Here is a 27446-nt window from a genome sequence, read left to right as displayed (position 1 = left end):
CTAATAAATTGGATTTATTAGCATTAGATCTCAGGATGTCAAGGGTTGATGGGAACTTAAACTATATCTAAGCTAGTCATCTAATGCCTGAGAATTGTTTAAAAGGTAATTGATACAGGGTGAAATTGATTCTGGGTGAAATTAGAGGTCCTTTCTTTCAGGTGACACAGTCCATCAAGGATTGGGTGCCAGTCTGATGGTTTCTTCTCTAGCTGAGGAACACTTTCTGTGTTGACTTTGTGCTTCAGATTGTGCTCCACAGCTCCTTGACTTTGTTAAAAACTTGAGTGTTGCCTAAGTGTCTGAATCACCTTAACATTTAGATATTAATATAATGGATTTAAAAAAATAGAGAAATGAAGCTATTTCCCACCCTGCCTTCCAGGTCCTTATGTTATGGCCAGTGTTGCAACAAAAATTTTTCAAGAATTGGTGGAAGGTGTATTTTACATACATGACATGGGAATTGTACACAGAGATCTGAAGGTAAGTTGGGTATCTGAATCCTTGAAAGCAGTAGTGGTGACTTTATGTGAGGGGTGACTTGATGTGGGCTCCCTGGGTACAGTGAGATGATGTATCCTTGTTCATATACTTGGAAGGTCATTGTTACTTCTGTATAAATCATCATTGCATAGGTCCAGTCAAGAAAAAATTAGATTAAATTAAAAACAGCAATTTTAGAGTATTTGAACATTACTCTTGGAGTCCAGGTACTATTAGTGATGCTGAATGTACTTTTACTGTCAGAAATGCTTATATATTATCATAGCATTAGATAATAAACTTTCTGGGAAAGTTTAATTTTTTGCTGCTTGAAAAATGATGATGAGCACTATTCCAGTTTTTAATCCACAAAAGACTATCAAGAAAAATATTTTCTTCTTTTGCTGACAAGTTTTAAAGTAAGTTGTTTATTTTTCAGGCAAAACTTAAATTGTGATAAAGGCATTTAAAAGAAAATTAAGGAGCATAAGAGTTAATGTGCAGGGGCTGGGATTGTGGCTCAGTGGTAAGGCACTTGCCTTGTACGTGAGGCACTTGGTTCTATCCTCAGTACCACATAAAAATAAATAAAGTATTGAGCCCATGTACAACTAAAAATATTTAAAAAATTGATGTGCAAATCACTTTATTTTTTGAAAAGGGTTTAGGAACCAGTAGTTTCTACATTGGGATGTAAGGATGATGAGTTATGTATTTTCTGGTGTATGTCTAGCCAGAAAAAACATTTTGAGTTGTTGAAATTCTCTGGCACTAAGGAACCTGGAGGTCTTATTTCAAGAGGTAAGCTAAATCATCACAGCAGTATATAGAGTTCCACATCTTCATCGGGAGAAGTTTCTTCAGATGTTGTTTGTATTTCTCACCATAAACGTTTCTGATGTTTCTTTTACAGATATCCTCTAGGGATAAAGGTTTTTGAGATAAGTTTATTAGGTTTTCCTTTAAGAGGTGGAATTCTGGTAGCATGATTCCTGCAGGTAGGATACCTTGCTTATTGGTCAGTTTCAAAGGGTAAGTGTGATGAAGTAGCCTGGCAAGAAGTGTCGCATCTCTGATGTTGGAACTGCGTTGAAGGTACATATAAATTGGAGATTCTGAGTTTTTTGTTAAAATGTTGACATTTGCTTCAAATTCCAGCAAGAGATTGATTATTGCCTCTCTGCCTCCAAAACATGCCTCATGGAGAGCTGTTTGACCTTCATGGTCCTGGGCATTAACTTTGGCTCCATGAATTAGCAGCATACGGATGCAGCTAACCCCTGCTGCTAGCAATCGGCCTGCCTTGCTTGATGCTGTACACACTGCCAGCTTCAGGGCTGTGTTCCCGGTAGAAGAGACAGCACAGTTAACATTTGCACCACATGCAATGAGCGTTTCCATCATTTCCTTATTCAGTACATCTGCAGCCATGTGAAGGGGTGTCATGCTGGATTCATTAATGGCATTGACCTGAGCACCATTTTGGGCCAAAATGGAGAGAACTGGGTAGGTTCCATATGTTATGGCCAGGTGGAGGGGTGAATGTTTGTTGCTGTTGTCTGCCCGGGCATTAACTTGAGCTCCATGTTCACATAAAATGCGGAGACACAGTACAGCATTATTCTGAATGTCTGTCAGGATCCTTTGGATTCTGTCGCCTGGTTTTGTCCATGTGGTAGAAGTGATTGGCCAATGCAGTAGCATCAAGTGAAGAGCTGTGAGGCCGCGTGTGTCCCTGGAAGGGTATTTATCACATGTTAACTAGATTAACAGTGAGAATGGCTCTGCATGAAAAAATTAAATGTTTAAGAAGGCAACATTTTCTTAATATCCTTTAACTACTTTGAAGAAATGTTTCAGAATCTCTGTTGCTGGGTAATTTCTTAGGATATCCACAAGTTTTCAGTTTATATAGATTTATTATTGTGAGGCCCTGGGCCAAGGACGTAGTGAATAATAAGTGGCCCTTGCCTCTGGAGGGCTTACAGATGGGAGAATAGTTAACCCATGGAGTAATATTGGAAGTGGGCAACTTGCAGAGAGGTGCAGGGGCTTCATCCAGGGATGTTATGTAGTTTTGAGGTGCTCGGAGGAACCCCTGAGGAGATGTGGGGAGTCCATGATGGATGGGGCAGGTTTGGAGGAGACTTGGAAAGCTGGGGTGGGGGTGAAGGTGCAAGGAGAGATTGAGAGTGGGTCTATCAGTGGCAGGCATTTGGTTTAGGTGTTGGAGATGGAGTAGTGAGGAGGATAAATTTCTCTGTCATCAAGCTTACCTTCTAATGGAGAGTCATAAACAAGAAAACCCATTGTCTTGTTTTTTCTTAGGTTATTAGACTTCCTGAGGGCTCTGGCCAGAACTTAATGTATTTTCCACAATACTGTTATTGAGCACTTAATACTCAGTGTGCATTAATTTGGCTGTCTGGTTTGTGTTTTTGCATCTTCTCCAATTTTTCTAGTATATCATCTAGTCATAACAGAAGTAGGTTCATTCAAAACATGATGATTTGTAGTTCATAACCCATGAAGAATGAACAAGCCCCTAAGTAACTAGGATAGATAACCTCTGAGTCACTCAGATGGTCACTTTAGATGGCCTGCTAAATTCACTTACCTTACTTCTGGATCAGCTCCATGTTCTAACAAACAGAGCAAACTTGGTGCCTTGTGGTATTCTGCGGCCAGATGAATTGGGATAATGGACTGTGTTTGCTGTGGGGAGACCAAAATGTATTAAAAGCACAATTTGTGCTAGCTTGCCATTCCAAGGGAACCAAGTATGTTAGTTTTACATTGGTTCAGTAGTATTCTGGCATATATGTTGAAATTTTCCTTTGCTGTTGTCTATTTTAAATGACCAGTATCCAGGGGGTTTCATATTATAGAATCTGTATTTTACAGAAATGCAAATTTATCAAGGCAATACTCATGACTTTGAAAGCTGTATCTTTGTGAAGAACTCATAGTGTAAAATTAATGCTCTAAAGTTATTTATCCTTAAATTGTAGTGACAAGCAAGTAGGTGCTGGGTTTAAGGCTTTACCAAAGTCATATCATCAGTAGCAAACCTTGCATTTTTGGGGTTTCAAAGATAACATAGCATATGTTCTGTCTATGATTAGCAGAGCTGTTTATGCTAGCTCTTAAAAAAAATATGTGTACACACACACACACACACACACACACAGAGAGAGAGAGAGAGAGAGAGAGAGAGAGAGAGAAATGTGTGGTTTTATACTGTGGCTGTAAGATATGGGGGAGAGGAGGAAAAGTGAAGCTGACTTCCTTTTTTTTTTTTTTTTAATTTTTCTTTTTTTTAGTTGTAGTTGGATACAATACCTTTATTTGATTTATTTATTTTTATGTGGTGCTGAGGATGGAACCCAGTGCCTTGCACCTGCTGGGTGAGCGCTCCACCGCTGAGCTACAACCCTAGCCCCTCCTTTTTTGTTTTTAAATGGTAACTGGGGACTGAACCTAGGGGTGCTTGAGCACTGAGCTATGTCCTCATCCCTTTTTATTTTGAGACAGGACTAAGTTGCTAAGGGCCTTACTAAGGGTTATCTTTGAGAAGGGTGATCTAATGTTCTTTGAGCCAAATAAGTTCTAGTCTTTTCTTCCATTAGTTTACACATAGTGAATGGAAGGGAGGTCTTGCAGACCTGCACTCTGCCCTGTAGGGGGATGGGCTGGTTAGTGGCTGAGCCACATGTTTTGTTAGGGCAGCAAAGAACTTAGATAGTTCACAAGTGTTAGATCATGTTCCTCCCTCTTTTATCTAAAAGTGACTAAGTATAAAAGAGGGTACCTGGCTCAGATGTAATCTATAGCTGGTGGAGCTGGCCAGAATAGTCAGGGGCTGGTTGACATGGTGGTTTCTGAGAAGTGCCTTGATTGTAGTGCAGTCATCTTTGATTATGGCTTCGTAAAGCTTAGTGTGCAGTGCTGTGGTTGAGCTGTCCTCCAGTGACTTGGTACTGTCAACTACCAGGTTTCTGCTTCCCTTCTTGGTTATATTTCCCATCAGAAAATCTTGAGACTTGTGAGTTCAGGGGAAATTGCTGTTATGGAATCAATTTGTTTCTTTATGATGATCCCTTTAGTGCAGTTCTAGAACTATTCTAGAATTGTTGAGGATTATATTTGTGAATACAGTTCATTTTTTAATTGGAGCCAAACCTCTTCAGACTTTGTTATCTGATTGCATAGAACTAAATGTCAGCAGAGTATTTAGGCTTTTCTACACAGTCACAAAAACATTTTAACTGTCATCTTACACTTATTTCTGCTTTCTCTTCCAGATAACTTAGTTCAAACAACTAACAGAACTAAACAGGGTATTTATATATTAACATCAAATTATTACATTTAAAAGTAAGAAAACAACTTTTAAAAAAAAATTTTTTTTTAGTTGTTGATAGACCTTTATTTTATTCATTTATTTATATGTGGTACTGAGAATTGAACCCGGTGCCTCACACATGTGAAGCAAGTCCTCTTGTTCTTGTATACCACTGAGCCACAATCCCATCCCAAGAAAACAACTTTCAATCCAAGTGTGTGTGTGTGTATGTGTGTGTGTATTAATTTTAGTAGAATCTTCTTTCCCCATGTAGGTGCATTTTTTTTTTTTTTTTCATTTTTTTGCTGTGCTGGGGATCAAATCCACAGCCTCACATATGCTATGGAAGTGCTCTATTACTGAGCACATCCCCAGCCCTTTTGAAATTTGAGATAGTTCTCCTTGCTAAATTGCTGATGCTGGCCTTGAACTTGCTATCCTATCAGATCTGCCTCTGCCTCCCCAGTAGCTAGGATTACAGACATGTGCCACTGTACCTGGCTAGATGCAGTTTTTCACTGGTGTAGGAATAGTGTGGTTGGAAGATGTTTTGGATCTGTGAAGATTGCTTAAATATATCAAATGTTTGTCTTCATAGTGTGATAATTGTTGTTCCCAACTAACATATAAGATATCTGAGAACTTATGAAAAATACCAAATTTGTTGGGCTTTGTGGCTGGGGGAAACTGAGGCAGAAGGGTTGGGAGTTTGGGATCAGCCAAAATAGCGAGATGCTGTTTTCAAAAAAAAAAAAAAAAAGTTGGCCTAGGGAAGTGTGCTTAGCATGTACAAGACCCTAGGTTCAATTCATAACACTTCCTACGCCACCAAAAAACAGCAAACTCCCGAAGTTTTTCGTGAAAAATATCAGTCTTTGACTATTAGAGGACAGTTCTTAAAAGCTTCTCACATGATAACACACAGACAAGGTCAAGAAGCACTTGTCTTGGTATAAAGCATGCTCTTACATTAATGGTTCTAAATGTGAAATAACTTTGGGACTTTGGGACTTACATCCAGCCCCATCCAGTTTTTCACTTAGTGGGTATGAGGAATGACATGGATGTTGAGATTCTTTTTTTTTTTTTTTAATTTTAGTTGTTGATGGACCTTTATTTATGTATAGTGCTGAGAATCGAACCCAGTGCCTCACACATGCTAGGCAAGCACTCTACCACTGAGCTACAACCCAGCCTGGATGTTGAGATTCTTATGAACTCCTCTGATAATTCTAACATACAGCCAAATTTGAGAACTGTTGCTTAAAGTTTTAATTTTTGACAGGGCTACTTACTTCTGAGTTGCTATCTTCTTCTTCTTCTTCTTTTTTTTTTTTTTTTGTGGTATTAGGGAATTCAACCTACAGATGTTGACATCCCCAACCCTTTTTATTTTTATTTTTGACTATTACATAGCCAACCCTTTTTATTTTGTTTTTGAGAAAGGGTCTTGCTAAGTTGCCTAGGCTGATCTCAAACTTGCCGTCTTCCTGCTTCAGCCTCTTGAGAGTTGCTGGGATTACAGGCATGTCCCATTGCATCCTGTGTCAGAGTTAATAGCTCTTAACACTTATGAGTCTTCACTATTTGTTTTAAGAAAAGTAAGGAGTGGACATGTTGTGTTTGTGTACAGCCTAGAAATATTTTTCTTCATGGTCCTGATCAGCAAGTTAAAATAGGAGACTTTGGCCTGGCCTGCACAGACATCATACAGAAGAATTCAGATTGGACCAATAGAAATGGGAAGGGTAAGCAGTTTTTTGTTTTTGCATTAAAAAAGGAACATGGTCAAACATGTTGGTATTTAAAGACCATCATAAAAATGTAATAACAAAACTAAGATAAAAACAAAATATAGCTGTTGTCCCTGTAGGAGCTACAGTCCCCTGCTTATCATATTTCTTAATGTTGACAGTGTTAACCCTTAGTGTTTAATATGTGCTTTTTCAACTGTAGGAACACCAACACATACTTCCAGAGTGGGTACTTGTCTGTACGCCTCACCTGAGCAATTGGAAGGATCTGAGTACGATGCCAAGGTAGGATTTGTTGCTTTTTTTTTTCATTTGAGTTGTTCTGCAATCATTAATTATCAAATAGGACAGTTAGTGCAGAAGCTGTATAGTAGAAATGTCTGGAGAGAATAGCCCTGCAGGTGACCTACTAACCATGCTGCTCTAGTAAGAAGCCTCACTTTTCACCTGAATCTGATTGTGTGGCCCTTTAGGCTACTTTACTATTTCTAACTCCATGGATGTCTCAAATTGTTCCTGAAGTGAACTTTCCCCTTTAAAATGTCACCATTCAATTCAGGAAGTAAGAATTCTTAGAGGCATTTGTTCAGCTTTTCATTTCAAGCTTATGTAAATAAATGCTACAGGAAAGCCTTTTTTTTCTTTTGGTACTGGGGATTGAACCCAGGGATGCTTAACCACTGAGCCACACTCCAGCTCTTTTTTGTATTTTATTGAGATAGGGTCTCACTGAGTTGTTTAGGGCTTCTCTAAATTGCTGAGGCTGACTTTGAACTCACTGTCCCCTAGCCTTGGTCTCCTGAGCTTCTGGGATTACAGGTGTGCGCCACTGTGCCCAGTATCTTTTATTTCCTTAAAGAAGCGTTAAAGTAAATTCTCTTTTCAAAATAAGTCTATTCATTTTTCTTCTTTTTGAGGAATCCATCAGTGTTTTAGCTATTGGGAAAGAACTGGCAGAAGAAACCATGGCTGTCTCTAAAAGCTTATCTGGTAAAGACCATCCTAAAAAACTAGTTTTTAGGGAAAGTAATTCATTCTTTCCCTTTTTGTCCTGGGGTGTGAACCCAGGCACTACCACTGAGCTATATTTCTAGCCCTTTTTATTTTTTGAGACAAGGCCTTGTTAAGTTGCTCAGGGTAGCCTCAGCCTCATGAGTTGCTGGGATTACAGGTGTGTGCCATCATTCCTAGCAGTAGCACAGATTCTTTTTTTTTTTTTTTTCTGTAGTTATAAATGGACAGAATGCCTTTGTTTATTTTTATGTGATGCTAAGGATCAAACCCAGTGTCTCACACATGCTAGGCAAGTGTTCTACTACTAAGCTATAGCCCCAGCCCAGTAGCACAGATCTTATGCAGAATTTGCAAACATTACCAGGAATGCTTAGAGTATAGGTAGAGGTTAAACCAGAAAAGGACCTGGTGATAGTCCTGTATTGATGGCACTAGCAGTCACAAGCTTATGTTGCTCTGCCTGCGTCAGGCCTGGATTGTCATGGATGGTGGAGACAGTTGTAGGGCTATGATTGCTGTGGGTGGTGGGAAATATTGCTGTCCTTTCACTGACCACCAATCCTGCATGCCTAGGGGTGCCCCTTTTGGGTATTAAAGAGATCAGGCTGTGAAAATCCTGGATACCTCTTGCTTGGGATAGACACTTGTCTCTGTAAAGCATGGGCCTTCCTGTTGTATTCCTGTCTGTGGCTGTAAATCCTCATTCTTAGAAATCCTTGCTTGTTTGAGAGTGTAAACTGCCTTGGAAGTGCCATTCTAACTTCAAATTGTGTTCTTGAACCCCATTTTTTGTTCTTTTCCAGTCAGATATGTACAGCTTGGGTGTGATCCTGCTTGAACTCTTTCAGCCCTTTGGGACAGAAATGGAGCGAGCAGCAGTTTTAACAGGAGTAAGAACTGGTCACATACCTGAATCCCTCAGTAAAAGGTGTCCAGTACAAGCCAAGTATATCCAGCACTTAACTAGGAGGAATGCATCTCAGAGACCATCTGCTCTTCAGCTGCTGCAGAGTGAACTTTTCCAAACTTCCGGAAATGTACGTAATTTTTTTTTAATTCTGGGGGAAGTATCCAGCTTGAATAGAATTTGTTTAAATTGTGAATCCTATTTCATGAAGATCAGTTGAGTTTCAATTAAGGTTTTTGGAAACCTTAAGCCCATTCTGGGTTTCCTAACAACATAACAAGTGTAAGCTTATACTGTAGCACACTTGTATTGGGGGTTTACATGAGTTGACTCACTGCCAGCTTTCCAGTCTAAAACTAAGTTTCACTTTTTAGGCTCATCTTGCTAGTAAGTCAGTAAGAAGGTTTTTATTTTTCCTTTTCAATCATGAACCTTTTCTAAATTATTATAAAAGTGTCCACTAATAAAAAGGGACACATATCAAAGGGCAAAAGAGAGTAATAATTCTAAGGAGTAGATGGAACAGTGGTGGCAGATAAAACCTTTGCCACAAGGAGAGCTTTCAGTGTTGGTTTTCAGCCCTGTGATATGGTGTTCTCCAGGGGATCCCATTCCCTTCCTCCTTCCTGACCATGTTCACAGTGTCAGGTATAGTCACTAGTCTGCGTATATTGGAACCAGTAGGTAATTCATCCATTTTGTTCTTCTAGAAACTTGTAAGATTTAAGTTGGACACAGTGGCACACACATATAATCCCATCAGCTTGAGGAGGCTGAACCAGAAAGATCATAAGTTTGAAGCCATGGCAATTTAGCAAGATCCCGTTTCAATTAAAAAAAAAAAAAAAGGTGGGGTTGGGGTGTAGGTCAGTGGTGAAGCACTCCTAGGTTCAATCCTCAGGAAAGGTTGGGGTGGGGCAAGAAACTTTCTAAGATTTAATTAAAGCTTGAGTCAAAGATATATTCACACATTGTGTAGTGTTTTGCTGCTCACAGTATGGTCCTCAGATCAGCTGCATCAGTGCTACCTGGGAGCTCCACAAACATTCTCAGTGAAAATCTGCATGTTCGCAAGATTCCCAAGTAATTAAAACAAGTGTTTGTGCAGCAGTCTGTGAGTGTGGAAGTTTTCTTAGTCTCTAGGTCAGCAGAAGAAAATCTCTTGGGAATTTGGTAGAATTCTTAGGCCCTCACCAGTCTCCCAACCTGTTAAGATAAATTCTGAGCTGGGCACAGTGGCTCACACCTGTAATCCCAGTGGCTGGGGAGGCTGAGGCAGGAGGATTGTGACTACAAAACCAGCCTCAGCAACTTAGCGAGATCACAATTTAAAAAAATAAAAAGGGTTGGGGATGTGGCTTAGTGGTTAAGTGCCCGAGTTTATTCCCAGTACCAAAAAAAAAATAGGCACAAGGGAAGGAAAGGAGTTCTGGGATTGGGCAGCAGTTTGTATTTTAACAAACTCTTGAAGTGATTCTGATAGCAGTTGTTTGGAAATCAATTGTAATGATTGTTTAAAAGAATCCATAGGGGATATTTGCGTGAATGAGTGGTAGAGGTATGCTTAGCACGCATAAAGCCCTGAGTTCCTTCCCTAGCAGCCAAAGGGGAGAAAAATCAGGAAGTTGATTTTTCTTTTATTTAAAGCATATTAATTTTCAATTAAAAATAAATTTTATTAGTTTAAATGGTAAAATGGTAGATGTGATACTTTTCTTTGAGAAAATGAAAGTAGCAGGTGTGATTCTTTAAAAAAAAAAAAAAAATCTTTATTTTATTGAGAATTAAACCCAGGGCCTCACACATGGTAGGTAAGTGCTCTACTACTGAGCCACAAATCCAGCCCCAGGTGTGGTTCTTTTTTTTTTTTTTTTTTTTTTAATATTTATTTTTTAGATGTAGATGGACACAACATAATGCCTTTATTTATTTATTTTTTTAAATGTGGTGCTGAGGATTGAACCCGGGTCCTGCCCATGCTAGGGGAGCGCTCTACCGCTGAGCCACAATCCCAGCCTCAAGTGTGGTTCTTTTAAAACCAAGCATGGGCATTTATCCTCTTAAGGAAGGATTCTCTAGCATCCAGTCAGGAGCTATTAGAATTGATAGTTATTTGGTACTTATGGAAAAAGATCCTCCCATCTTGTAAGGTTTTATTAAACAAAACAAAAACAAACCCCACACATCCTGTACATGTATGGTTTGTACATAGGCAGTCCTTTCTTTGCATGGTGGTATGGGACTGTAAAAGTGACTACAAAGTTAAAACATGCCAAGGGATCTTTATAATCAATAGGAAAGGTTACAATTGTTCTGTGATCTTTAAAGTTTGAAAACATTAAAATTTTCACACTGAAATGAAAAAGATCGTACAAAAAGATAGTGCAGAGTAATAAAGAATGTTAATGAGTTCCAGGAATAGTGTGAACAGTGCCTGCCTCCTTCATTTGGTAGCATGGGATATGGAGCAAGCACCTTTTGTTTTCTGTCACTTGGTTAATTGTCATGTACCCCCCTTTCTCTTTTTAGTGTTATGAAACATCTCTGAGAGTATGTTTTTTTGCTGGTAGATCACCTGTTTCCTAACTTAGATTGAAATCTGTTCTTATTCTGTGAGCACACATCTAGTGTTTTTCTGATAGTGTCCCCATTCCTGCAACCAGGCTACTCTTCTATCCGCCATTTACATTTGATTCATATTTGCTTCCAGCATTAACACTTTTCATATTTGTTGGCCAGTATGCTCTTTCATTACCCATTTTAAAAAAATGTTAGGTAGGTTCCTCACTGGAAGACAGGGAGGCAACACAATCACTTGTTGTTAACTAACAGATGTATAGTGATCTAGCACTGATAGATTTTCAAAGATAAGTTTGGCCCCTTATCTTAATGTGCTTTGTTCATTTACACAGTACCTTGGGAGCTGAGGAAAGTTATACACAGTTGTAGTTAGTACATATCATGGCAGCTGACCCTGGAGCCATGCATTTGGGTGATTGGTGATATTTAATCTGTGAAAACTAGAATCATGTATACTGGAACTAGGCAAAGCGACTGCCTGTTACTGTTTTGTTTATTTATTTATTGTGGTGTGGGGGATCACCAGGGCCTCAGGCAGGCTGGCTGCCTGTATCCTCTACCACTGAGCCATTTTAACAGAACTTAAACATTTTCTCTTTCCAGGTTAATCTCACCCTACAGATGAAGATAATAGAGCAAGAAAAAGAAATTGAAGAACTAAAGAAACAGCTAAGCCTTCTTTCTCAAGACAGAGGTGTTAAGGATGACCTGCAAACCTGAGGCCACCCAAGCACCCAGGTCCCCTCCTGCCAGGCTCTGTCTCTCTTTCAAAGCGTAGCAGGCACAGGCCAGGCTCTAAGAGCCGGGTGGCTGCGTAGAAGGGAGAAAAGAAAAGATGGCATGTAAAATGGGAGCTTACCTGTCTAGCCTTAATTTAGGCTACATCAGTAATATGAAAGTGGACTTACTTCTTAGAATAAGCAACTGGAATGTAAACTTTGAATCTTCAGTAGGGTATAGATTGTATAATTCTTAATTGTATTTAGGAAACCTGTAGAAGACTTATTAATAAGATATAAAAGTACCCCCAGCTGCCTTTTCCTTAAGTAGCTCTTTCATGGTCTAAGCTTGCTCTAAATTAATTTTTCTTTCTTTTTTTTTGTGTGTGGTTCTGGGGATTGAACCCAGAGCCTCCTGCATGTCAAAGGCTCTACTACTGAGCCAGATCTTTAGCCCCTCTACCTTAAACCTGTTCTGCTCTTTCCCTCTTCTCTTTTACAGGCTTCTTTTCCTGAGTTTCCTACTTAAATATTTCTGCTCAGATTCTGAAACTAAAAACTTAAGCATCACTCAGTAATTCCTCTTTAAATTCTGCTTATTGGCCATCCAGTCCTCCTCCAGAAGGTTCTACTATAGAAATCCAAGGGTGCTCTCCCCTTTCCACTGCCCACGTGGAGGCCTGCATGCCAGCTGGATTGTCACATTCCAGCAGGTGCTACTCTTCCCAGCCCTGTGGCACTGCTGCTGAAGCTAGTTACCAGAAAGACACCTTATTGCATCACTCCTTGGCTCAAAACCACCTGCTGATTCTGGCTGCTTCTAAGGTGGAACTTCCGTTTTTCTGCACCATCTCCAACTTACCTCTCTTCTTGCACCTCCAACTCCGCATCATTCTATACACCTGCCCCAGAGAGTTTTGAATTTGCACCTAGGTGACCTGAGGACAGCAGTACCACCTTTCCTGCCTTTGCCCTGGCCTTCAGCTTCCCCAACAGCCTACATTCCTGAGGCAGTGATCTGATGTGCCTCCCACAGTTTGCAGTCCTCATGCATACTGCACACAGTTTTAATGAATTTTAAATAAAATGAAACCCGTAAGTTATGTGATGCTTTTATTGATATTTGAAAATTGTCCTAATATAAAGACTTTGATTCTAGTACAAGTCCCCTTATTGACAATAGGCATGAAGCAGCACCATTCTTAAAATGAAAATCCTTTAAAACCAGTTGTTGAAATTCACTTAAGGAGCTTGAGCGCAGCATTGAAGGGGGCCAGGTTTTCACATGATCTCAGCCACCGCTGCACGTTGGCTGGTGCCGTCACACTGCAGCCTCCGGTCTGCTGGAGCACAGACCACAGCACAACATCTGCCACGGTGAGCTCATTCCCAACCAGCCACGGGCTCTTCCCCAGAGCAGAGTTCATGGAGCGGAAAACAGCTGCTTTTTCTTTACTGCTCCCCTCTTTTAGCTGAAAAATAGCGATATCTACCCAGCTATCTATGAGGGTTGAGTTGATAGCATTATGCTTTTGGCCAAACAGAGAGAACAAGAAACGTGCAATGTTCCCTTCTCCTTCAATGGGGCACATTGTCTGGACACTGAACTTCATTTGAGTCTTGGGCACTGAAAGGGAGAAACACAACAGGCAGCATGTGAGTGGCAGCTGCTGAGGGAGGTACTTGTGCTGTCTGGAAGGGGGAAGTCACCAATAATCACAAACTTGCAAGGGGGGAAAGTATTTTCAAGAACATCACATTTTTCACACCTCCAAGAGCATTTAAATGCAAACTGTATGTTAAAAACATACCCAAGGGCTAGGGTTGTGGCTCAGTGGTAGAGCACTTGCCTAGCACATGTGAGGCACTGGGTTCCATCTTCAGCACCACAGAAAAATAAAGGTACTGTGTTCATATACAACTAAAAAATATATTAAAACAAACAAAACATACCCAAGTAGCCCTTCTGGTATTTGATTTTGACAATTTTCAAGCTGTAAGGACCTTATTAGACCATCTACCCCAACCTCTGTTGCCAAGGGATTTGGAAGCTGAGGACAGGAAACTGGGAGTCCTACAGCCTTAGACAGGGACTCTGCCCTCATAACTTCTCTACTCGTGGAGCTGAGGGCAGTGAAGTCATTACTGATGAACGGCATTAACTCACCGCCCTCTGTATAAACCTAAACAGGACACAGGTCAGTGACACACCCTTCAAGGGCCGTACGAAAAGTAAAGTGTCCCTGGCATAAGTTTTTTAGAAGGAGAGGGTCAACTATGTTGCTTCACCTCAGTTCTGCCTGGTTGGATAGATTCCACCTGGAACTGTCTCTCACTGAAAATCCTCACCACCTAGAGCAATGAGGGCATCCTGTGTCAAGATTCATCTCTGTTCCACTTCTAGAACTGCCCCAAGTTTTCTATATGGAGAGGATCTGACCCGATGACAAGCAGCTCCACTCTGCTGTAGTGTCCTGTCCCTTTGTGGCCTATCTGTTCATATGTGAAGGTTAACTCTGTCCTCTACTCACCATTCTTCCAAATTAAAGTGAAGCCCAGCTGATACTCATGACGGGGCTGTTTCCTAGTCTGTTCCCCAAAGCACTTGAGAAGGTTCTCGGGCACACTCTTCACTGATGAATGTGTGTGCACAGTGGATAGCACCCTGTAGCTCTCACAGAGCAGTCTATGCAGCACGAGCAGGCAGAGAGGAGGGGAGGCAGGGTTTGCGTTGATCACGATGTCTTTCAGTGCTCCATAGTCCTAGGAGAGAGACCAGAATAACACAGCCATCCAGAGCATGCGCCAGGGGATATTGCCAGGATTACTGAACTGAATCCCTGGCTCCCACAAAGGAGGTACTGTTAGGATCCCACCTTACAGCCAGGAAAACTTGAGTCCTGGTGAGGCAAGTAACTTCTAAAAGGATACTGAGCTCAGAAGTGGAGGCTGGATATGGCTGACTCCATGTCTTAAGCTCTCCACTGCTGGCTCCCCATGATTAGAAAGTAGACTTTACTGTCAAATACAAAACAACATTGGGGATGACATTTCTGTCTGTCCTTTTTTATCTCTGAGATAAAACCAAGTTAAAAACAATCAATGTGTAATTCCTCCAGCTACCAATCTTAACAATGACCACACATAGGGTTTCTATACCAATTTGTGTTCATCAAGGTGTTTCAATGAAGTGCCCCTTGAAAAAGGGTCTTGGCTCCAGAGGTCACTGCCGAAGAGGGGAGAAGACATTCTGCATCCTTAGTGCTGACCAAAGTGCCAAGGCTTGCAGCCTTTTTATTTACTTATTTTGTCCTGGGGACTGAATGCTTTCAGGGAAACTTTACCACTGAGCTACATCCCCAGCCCTTTTTGTTTTTTATTTTGAGACAGGGTCTCACTAGGCTTTACTAAGTTGCTGTGGCTAGCCTTGAATTTGTGATCCCCCCGTCTTGACTTCCCAAATGGCTGGGATTATAGGCACATACCACTGAACACAGCTATACCTACAGTCATTTTTTAGAGGTTGACATTCTTATTTCTATGCTTTTGCTCTTAATAACAAACACAATTCATGTAGACAATCATAACCTGATTCCTTGACCTTCTGCACACAGCCTGCCACATTGGATTGATGTCCTTCACGCCAAGCTAAACAGAACACTTTGCAGTTCCCCAAAAAGATCACATTACTCGATGCTGTGCCTTCAGAGGTATCAAAATGCCACACACTGAGAAATCACTGTTCTGTTGTGCTGGGGGCCTGGTCAGGACTCCTTTAGAAGTCAGTACAGAATGGGTGGGCAGAGGAATAGATACAGTAGGGAATTTTGGGACAAACCCTTTGAACCCTCAATTAAATACCAGTTTTTTTTTTTTTTTAGTTGGACACAATATCTTTATTTATTTTTATGTGGTGCTGAGGATCAAACTCAGTGCCTCACAGGTGCCAGTTGGGTGCTCTACCACTGATCTACAGCCCCAGCCCTAAATACCAGTTTTTAATAAGACATTCTTTGCTTAGCAGATTATTCCCCTAAATTAGCTGAAACCTATAAACTTCAATCATGAAAGCTGGCTGACAAGGAATATTCTAACACAGCAAACTGAATTTGAGGAAAATATGCAGGAAACAGAATGTGGGACCAGCTTTCAGTAATGTATCTCAAAAGGATTGGTGAGATACACGTGCCTGGGCAGCCAATGCTTCTCTCAAAACGTTAAGGCTGCCACTACTGAGCCTCTGAGAAGACTCATAAATAAGTGGAGACCTGTACTTCAGGACTCTAAGGCTGGTAAACAGACCTTGGACCCTCAGGAAACTGTAACTTGTCTCTCTCTGCCTACTGATCCTCCCATTCTCCCCAGGGTCTGAGAAATTAAGAAGGAACTTTGGAGCTTGCGATGGCTTCACTCTTGCCTTCTAAACCTGTTCTGTGCCAAGGTACAATTATTTCGAGAAAAAAAGAACATGCTCCTTGCTCTACCTTTGAGAACTAGAAAGCAAGGCAAAAATCACACTGGCATGATTTTTCTGGCACAAACAACTATCCAACACATACACTGTCACTCAGCTTTCAAAATGAACCTACCTTTCCAAGCACTGAATTCAAATCTAATGCATTGGTTGTTAAAGTAGTGGGCTCATCAGCTTGCATGATGTTTGTCACATCCATGTCTGCATCTGGTGTGTGAATCATCTTGGAGAGACCATCGACTGCAGCTTTCAACTCATACAAACGTTTTAAAATATCATCTTGGCGGGACTCAAGAGCTTGCAGAGAGGGGTCAGATGCTTCCTAAACAAACCAACATCCACACAGTTGGCTTACATTTGATCACTTGTTTTACTTTGTCCCATGCACTCGCCGCTCTTTAAAAGCCATTACAATGAATCAGCAAAATCATTTCATCCCCCAACCCTCCCATCTAACAGGTTCTCCAAATAGATCCACAAATGCTCTAAAATAAGGGAGAAACATTGTGACTTAAAGTCACTTTGAAATTGTCTGATTCCTATTTCAGGTAATTTTGTCCAAGAATAGAGAAGGGTAGAAAATGAACACAAATCACTTTATAATTTTGGGGGGTAGGGGTACCAGGGATTGAACTCAGGGACACTTGACCACTGAGCCACATCCCCAGCCCTATTTTGTGTATGTATGTGTGTGTGTGTGTGTGTGTGTGTGTGTATGTATATATATATATATATATATATATATATATATATATAAAATTATTATTATTTAGAGACAGGGTCTCACTGAGTTGCTCATTGCCTCGAGTTTGCTGTGGCTGGCTTTGAACTCACAATCCTCCTGCCTCAGCTTCTGAGCTGCTGGGATTGTAGGCACCTGGCTAATGGTTTTTTGAGACTCATTCTCACCATGTTGCCCAGGCTGGCCCTAAACTCCTGGGCTCAAGCAATTTAGCTGCCTTAGCCTCCCACTGCACCCAACACTCTCTATTCTTAATAATAAAGTAATTAAAAATACTTACATTAGTTAACAAAGAGTGGAAGGGAACAATGAGACTAACTTAATAATTTACACTGACAGAAGGGAAAAGGGAGCACAGACAGAATTTAAGAAGGCTCCTTCAGCAGGGTGTGAATTTTTTTTTTTTTTGGTTAGACACAACACCTTTATTTAATTTATTTATTTTCATATGGTGCTGAGGATCGAACCCAAGGCCTTGCGCATGCTAGGCGAGCGCTCTACCACTGAGCCACAACCCTAGCTCCATTCCTGGCCCTTTTTTATTTTGAGACAGAGCCTCATTAAGTTGCTGAGGTTGGCCTCAAACTTGTGATTCTCCTGTCTCAGCTTCCCAAGTCATTGGGATTATAGGCATGTGCCACCACACCCAGCAGCATTCTTTTTACACATTACACTGTCTGGTACACAGAAAATAACCAATAATATTCGCTGAGAAATATGTCCTACAGATGTACTTTAAAAGGCAATAACAAGTAACCTCCCCACAATCATATCATACAACCTGTTGACAGATTTGTGAGTTCTCACAACAGATAATCCATTTTGAGTTGAGCAAACAAATAAATTCAGCATCAGGAAAATGCTCACATTAGATAGAATAATCAAAAAAGTGGCAGTGACTTTGAGTTTATTATAATTAAATACTCGTGATACAATGGGAGTGGAGGAGTATTTGCTTACATTTGTGTGCAGCCAAGTTCAATTTTCTTAGGAACATCTGCTCCCCCACCAGTCATACCTCCCTCTCTCTTATATCTAACTTGTCACCAGGTGCTGCTGCTAGTTTTACCTCCCAAATATTTCTGGAATCCTCTGGCTTTTAGGATTGCCTCTACCATCACCACCCAAGGCCAGGCCACCATTTTTTTCACCTGGCCCAATTTCCTTACTGGTCACATAGCACCCATTCTGATCTGCTGCTCCAATTCATTCCTTAAAATACTAATTAGTTTTAAAAACAAATTTGGACCTTGTCACCATTTCCCCTGTGGTGACAAGTTGAATTGCTTAGACTGTTAAAATAAAAGTAAAGTCTTTAACATGGCTTAAAAAATACCTTGTATTATCTAGAATCTTGGTGTCTCCGACACAATTCTCTCCCTTATTCTGCACTTAAACCACACCATTATAAGTTTCTAAAACACCAGGCTCCCTTCTACCACAGGATCTTCACACATGCTGTTCCCTCCATCTGCAATACTTTCTCCTCTGTGGTCTGATTAACTTCTACTTATGCTTGCACTTAATAAGCACTATCTCATTTCTCCTTGCTTGTTGCTCTTAAGATTTTAGACATCAAAGGAATTTAAGTCCACTGACTTCTAGATAGAATAAATAATAATAAAGGATGCCACTTAAATAATTAAGTGCTGGCTGGAAGTGAGTTTGAATGCAAGATGCAACAGGTAGGACTAGCCCCTGGATAACATCCTGTTATGTGAAGACGCTCCCCCTGAGTAACATTTCCAATCTCTTGTAACCAACCCATACACAGTTTTGCTCATTTCTACTTACCCAGTAGGGCCAAAGAAGAGCAACTAAATTAAAAACTCAGTCAACCCACTCTGGGAATGTCTGAAGTAAGAACTGTACATGTGACATGGTCTGTGATTTCTGAGCCCCAGCACAGGTTGATCTAGCCCTTCTTGATCTAAATAATGCCAAAATGCTCAAGATCTGCAAGATCTGCTTTATCTCATGGATTCCTTCCAGTGCTGGTCTTAGTTTTCCTTGTTGAGGTGAGAGATTGTGACTTGGTACTCATTTGTTTTACCTCATATGTATTTAGAAGCAACTGCTTCTTTGTGTTACTCTCATTTGCTCTAGATATGCTTGGTTTCTAATTATTTGTATATCTATATTAACATGTGCTAAGGGATTTGCCAGAGCTGCAGGACTGTGTGTTTTCTAAGTCATAAATTCATAGATTAAAGCCCAAAGGAACTCAGGCAGCAGATTTAAATGAACAAAATTTGGGTCTCAAATAAGAGATGACAGGCATTGTGACACACACCTGTAATCCCAGTGACTTGGGAGGCTGAGGCAGGAGGATCACAAGTTCAAGGCTAGCCTCAGCAACTTAATGTGACCCTGTTTCACAAAATAAAAAATAAAAAAATAAAAAAGGGCTGAGGATGTAGCTTACTAATAAAATACCCCTGGTTTTAATCCCCAGTCCCCCCCCCCCCAAAAAAAAAAGGTATGACATCCCTCTCCAGGTTTTTTTTTTTTTATGGTTCTCTTGGATTGTGCAATTGAAGGGGCCATGTCTCCGTGGCAGTCTCTAGTTGAAGGACCACTGAACCATATCTGTCATTTTTGGCTTAGCTCTGTAGTGAAACGATTATTAATGTCCTTGGGTTTCAAACTAACATTCCTTCCAATCTAGGTAGAAAGTCATTACGACAAAGTGAAGGATAAAACACAATGGGAAAACTGACCACAAAAATCTATTTACTCACCTCCTGTCAGAATGGACAGAATGTTTTTGCTACTAGAAATCCAGATATGCATTTGCAATCGATAAAAGAGTGAAAATACTTATAAGATAGGCAATCAAAATGGCCAAGAAAACATGAAAAGGCATTCAATTTACTTAAAGTTGGAGAAATCCAAACTACAACTACCTTAGGACACCTACATTAAGATGACTTCATTAGACTCCCATCAGCTTGGTGAAGAGTGCAAACATGAAGAATTCTCCAAGGCTAGTAAAAGGATAAACTGGTATAACCACTTTGGAAAGCCATTTATCCAGTAAAGTAGAAGACTGATCTGCCCACTGGGCCAATGATCCCATTTCTTAGTTTATATCCTGTGTCAGGTAATGAATAAGACTATTCGCTGCAGGATTATTCAGAATAGCTGAAAAATGGAAAACAACCCAGTGCCCACGAGCAGCAGGAAGAAAAATAATGGTGGTATAGACACTCAGTGGAACATCACACTGCAGAGAAGACAAACACTTCACTGTTGCAGTAAAATTACACTTAAAAATCACGTCTACAAAAGAAAGGCAGTCACAACAGAAAGATACTGTATGCCTCACTTACAGCAAGACTATATTGTAGGGCGGGGGTTGTGGCTCAGTGCTAGAGCGCTTGCCTAGCACATGTTAGGCACTGGGTTCGATCCTCAGCACCACGTAATAAATAAATAGTTATTTAAAAAAGTTTTTAAAAAGACTATATTGTATAGGGATGTATACTTAGCATGCAAAACAACAGGGACAAGCAAGACATTACTACCATCAGTCAGGACCTTTGGAGGAAAGTTGTAAATGGGAAGGTGGGGCGCTGATAATGCGTGTCAAACTGGGGTGGTGGTGACTTTGAAGTTCGCTAATTCTTTAAATGAGTATTTACGTATTAGCCACTTTTCTGTGGGTAAAATTTCATAATAAAAATGCTTAAGAAGTCTTATGCCAAAAAAGTAGAGAAAAGATAGATCTTTTAAGAGATATAATTTAGGATGACTCGAAGACCGGGCGGTGCGCGGGGCCAGAGTGGGGCTGGCAGCCGGGTCCAGCGCCCAGTTTGTCCCAGATAGGTGGGTCCTGGCCAGGTCCGGCGGGTCCGGGCCGACGCAGCACCTGCGCACTGGAGAGGTGGAGGGGGATGCGGGGTGCGGCCCAGCCGCAGCGCCTGCGCACTGGGCAGGGGCCGCGCACTCCTACCTGCACGTGGCCCGCCTCGGGCGCGGGGCTGCCGGTCCTACAGTGCACGTTGGGGAGCCGGTACATGCAGGTGGGAAGCTCTACACGCTGCGGTGCGCCGCCCCCGTGATAGGGCTTTACCTGGTACATCGGCATGGCGGGAACCAAAGGAAGGAAGGTGGCGAGCGTGGGACACGAACGCTAAAAAACCGTCTGGGGTCACGACGAACTACGGCTACCTTCTTTCTGACCCTGCTTGAGGCGTTCGGGAAAACGTAGTCCGTGAGTTCTAATTGGTTCAGGCGTTCTGGACGTCACTTCTCGACCTTTGATATAACGAATCCACGAGAAGGAGTTCTGGGAAGCGTTCGCTGCCCCGCCCGGAAGGGGTGGGACTTGGCACCAAAGTCCACCAATGGGCAGCCGGGAAACTCGGCCAGAGTCAGAACAGCAGCGGGAACTCTCAGTCCTGGAAGCGAGTCGTGTTCAGGGTCCATGGAAGGACTTGAGGGTCCCAGGTGAGCGGGACTCACGGTCTTCTAGGGGGGGCCACCTTTGTGGAGCCCCACGGCGTCCCAGCCCCCTGAAAAGGACAGGAAGTGGCCTAGGCACGCGGCGAGCACGGCCCGGAGCGGCGTTCGAGGTTCGCCCCGGCCGGGTTCTCAGTGAAGGTGTTCTGTGAGGCCAGACGCCAGTTCCTGATCCCGGGCTGCGGGTGGGGAGTCGGCGCCTGAGTGTGATAGATTTGGCTCGCGCTGGGCGGGCCTCCCCAAGTGCTGTCACTAGAAGGCGGACCTGAGTCTGGGACATGCAATCCACCTAGACTGAATTAATTTCCGTTTTTACCTGGTGTCTGTCTGACTCTGATTGGGGATAGGATTAGCTCATAGCGCATGTTAATTTGCATGGCCTTTGAGTATTTGATTTCTGGCTGGCAAGTTACACCGTATTACATGTAGCGAGTCTGATGTCAGCACAGTTGCATTCAATGTCAACGCACATTCGCAGTTTGTATTTAAATGTTATGCCTCACCCGACCCCCACCTCACATTGAGTACCTGAAATGGACCTTCAGCCTATGATGTATTGCCAAATAAACTGATTTTTTAGAGATAACTTTCCATTTTCTGCGAGGTCATCTGCAGTTGCACATTGTAAAGTTAAGTGAGATTCTTTGCAAGGTAGAAGGGGGAGTTAATTGGTTTATTTATTCTGTTTTAGTATTTGTTGAAGGTCTGTTAGGTATGTTTCAGATGCTGTGGAAAATACAAAGATTTTTCTCCTGGGAGGCTCCTGTGTTCTATTTTATCCAACCGATGAGTTGAACCATTTGTTGAAAATGTCTACATATTAATGAAGATATGGAATACTTTTTTTTGTGTGTGTGTGTGGATGAGAAGGAGTTGGCCTGGAAGGGGGTGAGGCACTTTAGAGAGAAGACTCCAAACAGAGCAAAAGATCTAAAAGAGGTTGTCCATTACAGGAACTGCTTGTTTACTGTGACTAAAATGTAGGGACTTGATGGAGGGAGAAGGATGGGAGAGAATGAGAAAATAAGGTAGATTGGGATCCAGTCATGGTTAATTTTAAATTTCATATAATAGGCAGTAAAGCACTAGTAAATTTTTAAAAATTATCTGACCAGATTTGTGACTTCAAAAATAATAGGTGGTAGTATGGAGAATGGATTAGAGACCAAATAGTTGTAAAACTCTGAAAGCAAATACAGGAAGGACTTTGAGGATCTTTGCCAAGGCATAGCTGGCAGCTTGGATTTGGATTGGGGTTTCGAAGGCAGCTATGGGAATAGTGAGACAACTGGCACTCCAGTTTCTGAGATGGTTTTGGCATAAACATTGTTTATTCCCACCATACTTTGAGTTTTTCAAATTGTATGGGCAATATTGCTTTTGCTTTTCAAGAAAGATCTCTTTGTAAAAGATTATTGACCTGTAGCTTGAGGAATACATGTTTCCTACATGTAGTTTCATGTATAATTTAATTTAATTCTCTCTTGAATGTGAAGCATCTATTCAGAAGTATTTTTGGCAGATGTTTAAGGATGATAGAACATTTGTGTTTGTGAATATAATAAATGAATATGTTCATATAATAAATGAATGGGTTAGGTCCATTAAATAACTGATCAGTCATTTCCCACAGTTAATATCAGAGTGAAAATGCAGTACTTGATTTGTTTGAATACTTGTTTTGTTTCTTATAACTGTTTTCTTTAGTACGGAACTTGCTAAAGCCATCAAACCTATTGACCGGAAGTCAGTTCATCAGATTTGTTCTGGGCAGGTAGTACTGAATCTCAGCACTGCTGTGAAAGAATTGGTAGAAAATAGTGTGGATGCTGGTGCTACTAATATTGGTAAGTTTAGGAAAGTGTTAAGCCTCAAGAAATAATCAGTTTATGTAATTTCATTAAAGAACCATTTGTTACTGTAATAAAACCATGAAGTGTTAATATACCAATGAATTACTATTTTAATGTTAAAGTTACCATTTATTGTACTAGCACTATGTGGTAAGAATAATAATAATGGTTAAGTTTTACCATATTCTTACTACGTGCCAGGCTGGCATTGTGCTAAGAATTATACATGGAATATTTCATTTAATATACAGAATAACTGTGAGTTAGATGTTATTATCTCCATTATATTGGTGAGGAATTAAGGCATAGGAACTTACCTTTTTTTAGATTATAAAGCTAGTAAAATATGACCTAGGAAGTCTTGATTCAGAGCCTGTTCTCTTTAATGACTTATGTTAAAATCATTCCTTTTGAAAGAATAAAAATTATTGAATCTTGGCCAGTAAAAAGCCCAAAAGGACTTTAAAAAAATAAAATATACAAAATGACAGTAGTATGTTTAAATTTATGGTTATAACTTAAATTTGTATCATATATTGCAAATATTAATACATAAAAGCTTTTCAGCATAGATCAATCTTGAGAAGTAAATATTTTAAACTTTTTAGATCTAAGGCTTAAAGACTATGGAATGGATCTCATTGAAGTTTCAGACAATGGATGTGGGGTAGAAGAAGAAAATTTTGAAGGCCTTGGTAAGTTGAATATATGATATAATTGGGCCAAATGTCTCAGAATTTTGAATAACACTCTTAGGAAACACATCTTTTTAAAACCAGTTACTTTGGTAGTCATTGTGTATATTTAATTATCCTTGAGACATCTTACCTTGCACTCTTTTTTCAGCTCTGAAACATCACACTTCTAAGATTCAGGAGTTCGCTGACCTCACTCAGGTTGAAACTTTTGGCTTTCGGGGGGAAGCTCTGAGCTCACTTTGTGCACTGAGGTGATAACAGCATTTTTATCCATTAACTTGACCCTTATACAAATTCTTTTGAAAATTGATAAGTATGATTAGAATCATTATTGTTTACACTTTTCTTTTCTTTTTTGATGGAACCCAGTACCTCATGGTTGCTAGCAAAGTGCTGTACTGATGAACTACAGCCCCAGCCCTTATTTACTCTTTCCTATCAGAAAGTCTCAATCTCTAACTTCTGAATTTTTATCTGACAGTCTAAATGATAATCTTTTGAAACTTGAGCAATAAATGATGAAATGAAACAAACAGTGTTGTAAAAAACATTGTTGTCCATTTTAAAGCAGTAGTTTCTCAATTTTAAAGTAATGCTGAAGCTGGGTAAGTAGCTCAGTAGTAGAGTGCTTGCCTAGCATGGGTGGGGCCTTGGGTTCAATTTCCAGCAAAAACAAACAAACAGAAAACACAGGTAATAAGTTATAGGGATCACTGGTTTTGATTTACTTTCAATTTTTAGGAAAAGATTTAACCAAAACACTTATTTATTCTAAAATTCTAAAGATTCTATTCTATCTAAAAGATTCTATGTTTATTTGTTCTAAGATTTTAAAACATTGTAATTATTTATACATTTGAATTTTAATATCTTTTGGATTATTTTACCAAATTTTTTTAGAACAGTAGTAACAAAACTGAAAAATATTTGTGACTAAATTTTGACATCATGTGTTGTTTTTGCACTTCAGCCTAAAAAAACTGAATCAACGCTTTTATCAAAACAGCATTTATAGAACTCTCTCAGTATGTCAAACCTTAGATTTTATAATTCTTTACCCATTTAAACTCTTTTGAATATCTCAGAGGGATCATCAAGGAAAGAAAATATATCAAATAGTGTTGTGTTTAACCTTTGTGATCTCTAACTATACAGCCATGCCTGCTGTTTTCTTACAGTGATGTAACTATTTCTACCTGCCACACATCTGCAAAAATTGGGACTCGATTGGTGTTTGATCATAATGGGAAAATTGTCCAGAAAACCCCCTACCCACGACCCAGAGGGACGTCAGTCTGTGTGCAGCAATTATTTTATACGCTACCTGTGCGCCATAAGGAATTTCAAAGGAATATTAAAAAGGTGTGGTAAATTCATAACTCCAATCTTCAGTAGTATCAATAGTATAATGCACATGAGTAAAAGATTTTGTTTTTTTCTTTTTTATGGTGCTAGGAATTGAACTCAGGGCCTTGTGCATGCAAGGCAAGCACTTTACCAACTGAGCTCTATCCCCAGCCCAAATATTTAATCAAGATGTTTACTCTTCAATTAATTCTCATTCCTTAATTTTTTAAGAAATGGGTCTTTTAAAAAATAGTATTTTTTGATTCTGTCTGTATTGGGTGTGTGTGTGTGTGTGTGTGTGTTTAATTTGTTTAATTTTCCTTATCAAAGACTTCCTAAGCTGGGCTGGGGCTGTAGCTCAGTGACAGTGCGATTGCCTAGCATGCATGAGGCACTGGGTTCAATCCTCAGCACCACATAAAAATAAACAAATAAAATAAAGGCATTCTGTCCATCTACAACTATAAAAAAAAAAAAATCCAAAAAAAAAAAAAAAAGACTTCCTAGCTACTAAGAAGGCTGAGGCAGGAGGATCATAAGTGTAAGGCCTGTCTGGGTAACTTAATGAGACCCTGTCTCAAACTAAAATGAAAAGGTCTAAAAGTATAGCTGACTGGTAGAAGTCTTACCTACTATGTGTGAGGACCTGGGTTCAATCGTCAGTACTGTAAAAAGAGAAAGAAAAGAAACTAAACTTTGAATGATTTACCCTTCTTTTTGCAAATAATCAATAAATAGTGTTTATTAGATATTCTAGAAATGGGTCTTTTAAAAAATAATATTTTTGATTCTGTCTGTATTGTGTGTGTGTGTGTGTGTGTGTGTGTGTGTGTTTATGTGTGTGTGTAGCTGGGTATAGACCCCAGGCTCTTGCATATGCTAAGCAATTCCTCTACCACTGAGCTGTAACCCCAGCTTCCATCTTCATTTTTTTTTGGGGGGGCGGGTACCAAGGATTGAATACAGGAGCACTTTACCACTGAGCCATATCCCCAGCCCTTTTTTGAATTTTATTTAAAGACAGGGTCTCACTGAGTTGCTTAGGGCCTTGCTAAGTTGCAGAGGCTGGCTTTAAACTTGTCATCCTCTTGGCTCAGCCTCTTGAGCTGCTGGAATTAAAGGTGTGTGCAACCATACCTAGATCCCATCTTCATTTTAAAGTAAGATTATTTCTCTTGATTTCCTGAAAAATAAATTATTTTGAATTTGAATGCAAATGGATGGCAAAATGCTATTTTGTATTTCAAAAGCAGATTATGAAATTGTCTTTGTATAAGTACAGTTTTGAATAAATGAAACAACTGACCTAAATATGTGTTGCAAAAAGGCTGGAAGAGTGGACATTTGAATGTTTGAGAGGTTATCATTGGATGTGAGATCTTGTGCATTTTGCTGTCCTGTTGCTTTTCTCTTTGATATACATGCACATATTTTTGGTGCTGGGGATTGAACAGAAGGGTGCTTTACCACTGAGTTACATCCCCAGCTCTTTTTATTTTTTATTTTGAGACTGGGTCTCAATAATTGCTGGTACTGACCTTGAACTTGGAATCCTCCTCCCTCAGTCTCCTGAGTAGCTGGCAACACAGGTGTGCACCACTGTGCTGGCTATATTTCTGTTTGTTTGTTTTTTTTAACCTTTATTTTACTTACTTATTTTTATGTGGTGCTGAGGATCAAACCCAGTGCCTCACATGTGCTAGGCAAGTGCTCTACCACTGAGCTACAATTCCAGCCCCTGTATATGTATTTTTTTTTTTTTTTGAGAGAGAGAGAGAGAGAGAATTTTAATATTTATTTATTTATTTTTTAGTTTTTGGCAGACACAACATCTTTGTTTGTATGTGGTGCTGAGGATCGAACCCGGGCCGCATGCGTGCCAGGCGAGCGCGCTACCGCTTGAGCCACATCCCCAGCCCTGTATATGTATTTTTAATAATAACAAAAAGTTGCTTAAGTCTGTATAGTTAAAAACTTTCTTTACTTATACAGTAATTTGTGCTAATTTTAACTTTATTAAATTTTACAAAAATAGAGAAAATTTTATTTACATCTGATGGTAA

General features: G+C 40.2%; 4 protein-coding genes across 7 annotated transcripts in view; 2 read left to right on the top strand and 2 right to left on the bottom strand.

The window, feature by feature from the left end:
• Positions 1 to 12908, top strand: part of Eif2ak1 (eukaryotic translation initiation factor 2 alpha kinase 1) — a 37944-nt gene extending 25036 nt beyond the window's left edge. For 2 of the 3 annotated variants that reach the window (XM_027953225.3, XM_027953223.3), the window contains exons 11-15: positions 386 to 486; positions 6429 to 6579; positions 6788 to 6870; positions 8403 to 8636; positions 11690 to 12908. In XM_027953225.3, the coding sequence (XP_027809026.1) occupies positions 386 to 486; positions 6429 to 6579; positions 6788 to 6870; positions 8403 to 8636; positions 11690 to 11806 (686 nt within the window). In that variant the 3' untranslated portion in view covers positions 11807 to 12908. The remainder of the gene's footprint in view (positions 1 to 385; positions 487 to 6428; positions 6580 to 6787; positions 6871 to 8402; positions 8637 to 11689) is intronic. The other variant, XM_027953226.3, reaches the window with a different exon arrangement.
• Positions 1116 to 4813, bottom strand: Ankrd61 (ankyrin repeat domain 61). Its single transcript, XM_027953229.2, has 3 exons — positions 4298 to 4813; positions 3104 to 3201; positions 1116 to 2221 (listed from the first exon to the last, which is right to left on the bottom strand). The coding sequence occupies exons 1-3, from the start codon at positions 4511 to 4513 to the stop codon at positions 1276 to 1278; spliced, it is 1260 nt and encodes a 419-aa protein (XP_027809030.1). The 5' UTR covers positions 4514 to 4813; the 3' UTR covers positions 1116 to 1275.
• Aimp2 (aminoacyl tRNA synthetase complex interacting multifunctional protein 2) lies at positions 12906 to 21217 on the bottom strand. Of its 2 annotated transcripts, none has more exons than XM_027953227.2 (4): positions 20977 to 21217; positions 16395 to 16601; positions 14337 to 14568; positions 12906 to 13432 (listed from the first exon to the last, which is right to left on the bottom strand). In XM_027953227.2, exons 1-4 carry the CDS (start codon positions 21109 to 21111, stop codon positions 13044 to 13046), a joined length of 963 nt encoding a protein of 320 aa, XP_027809028.1. In that variant the 5' UTR covers positions 21112 to 21217; the 3' UTR covers positions 12906 to 13043. The 2 variants fall into 2 exon arrangements, with proteins under 2 accessions (XP_027809028.1, XP_027809029.1); XM_027953228.3 differs by having other exon boundaries at positions 21097 to 21217.
• Positions 21218 to 21286: 69 nt separating this feature from the next.
• Positions 21287 to 27446, top strand: part of Pms2 (PMS1 homolog 2, mismatch repair system component) — a 31779-nt gene continuing 25619 nt past the window's right edge. Inside the window, exons 1-5 of the mRNA XM_027953221.3 lie at positions 21287 to 21473; positions 23193 to 23332; positions 23947 to 24033; positions 24185 to 24287; positions 25215 to 25398. Of these exons, the coding sequence (XP_027809022.3) occupies positions 21451 to 21473; positions 23193 to 23332; positions 23947 to 24033; positions 24185 to 24287; positions 25215 to 25398 (537 nt within the window). The 5' untranslated portion in view covers positions 21287 to 21450. The remainder of the gene's footprint in view (positions 21474 to 23192; positions 23333 to 23946; positions 24034 to 24184; positions 24288 to 25214; positions 25399 to 27446) is intronic.

Source organism: Marmota flaviventris, chromosome 19 (assembly GCF_047511675.1).
Source record: "Marmota flaviventris isolate mMarFla1 chromosome 19, mMarFla1.hap1, whole genome shotgun sequence".
NCBI classification, from domain to species: Eukaryota; Metazoa; Chordata; class Mammalia; order Rodentia; family Sciuridae; genus Marmota; species Marmota flaviventris.
Note: the sequence above shows the minus strand (reverse complement) of the source record. Positions and strands in the feature narration are given on the sequence as shown.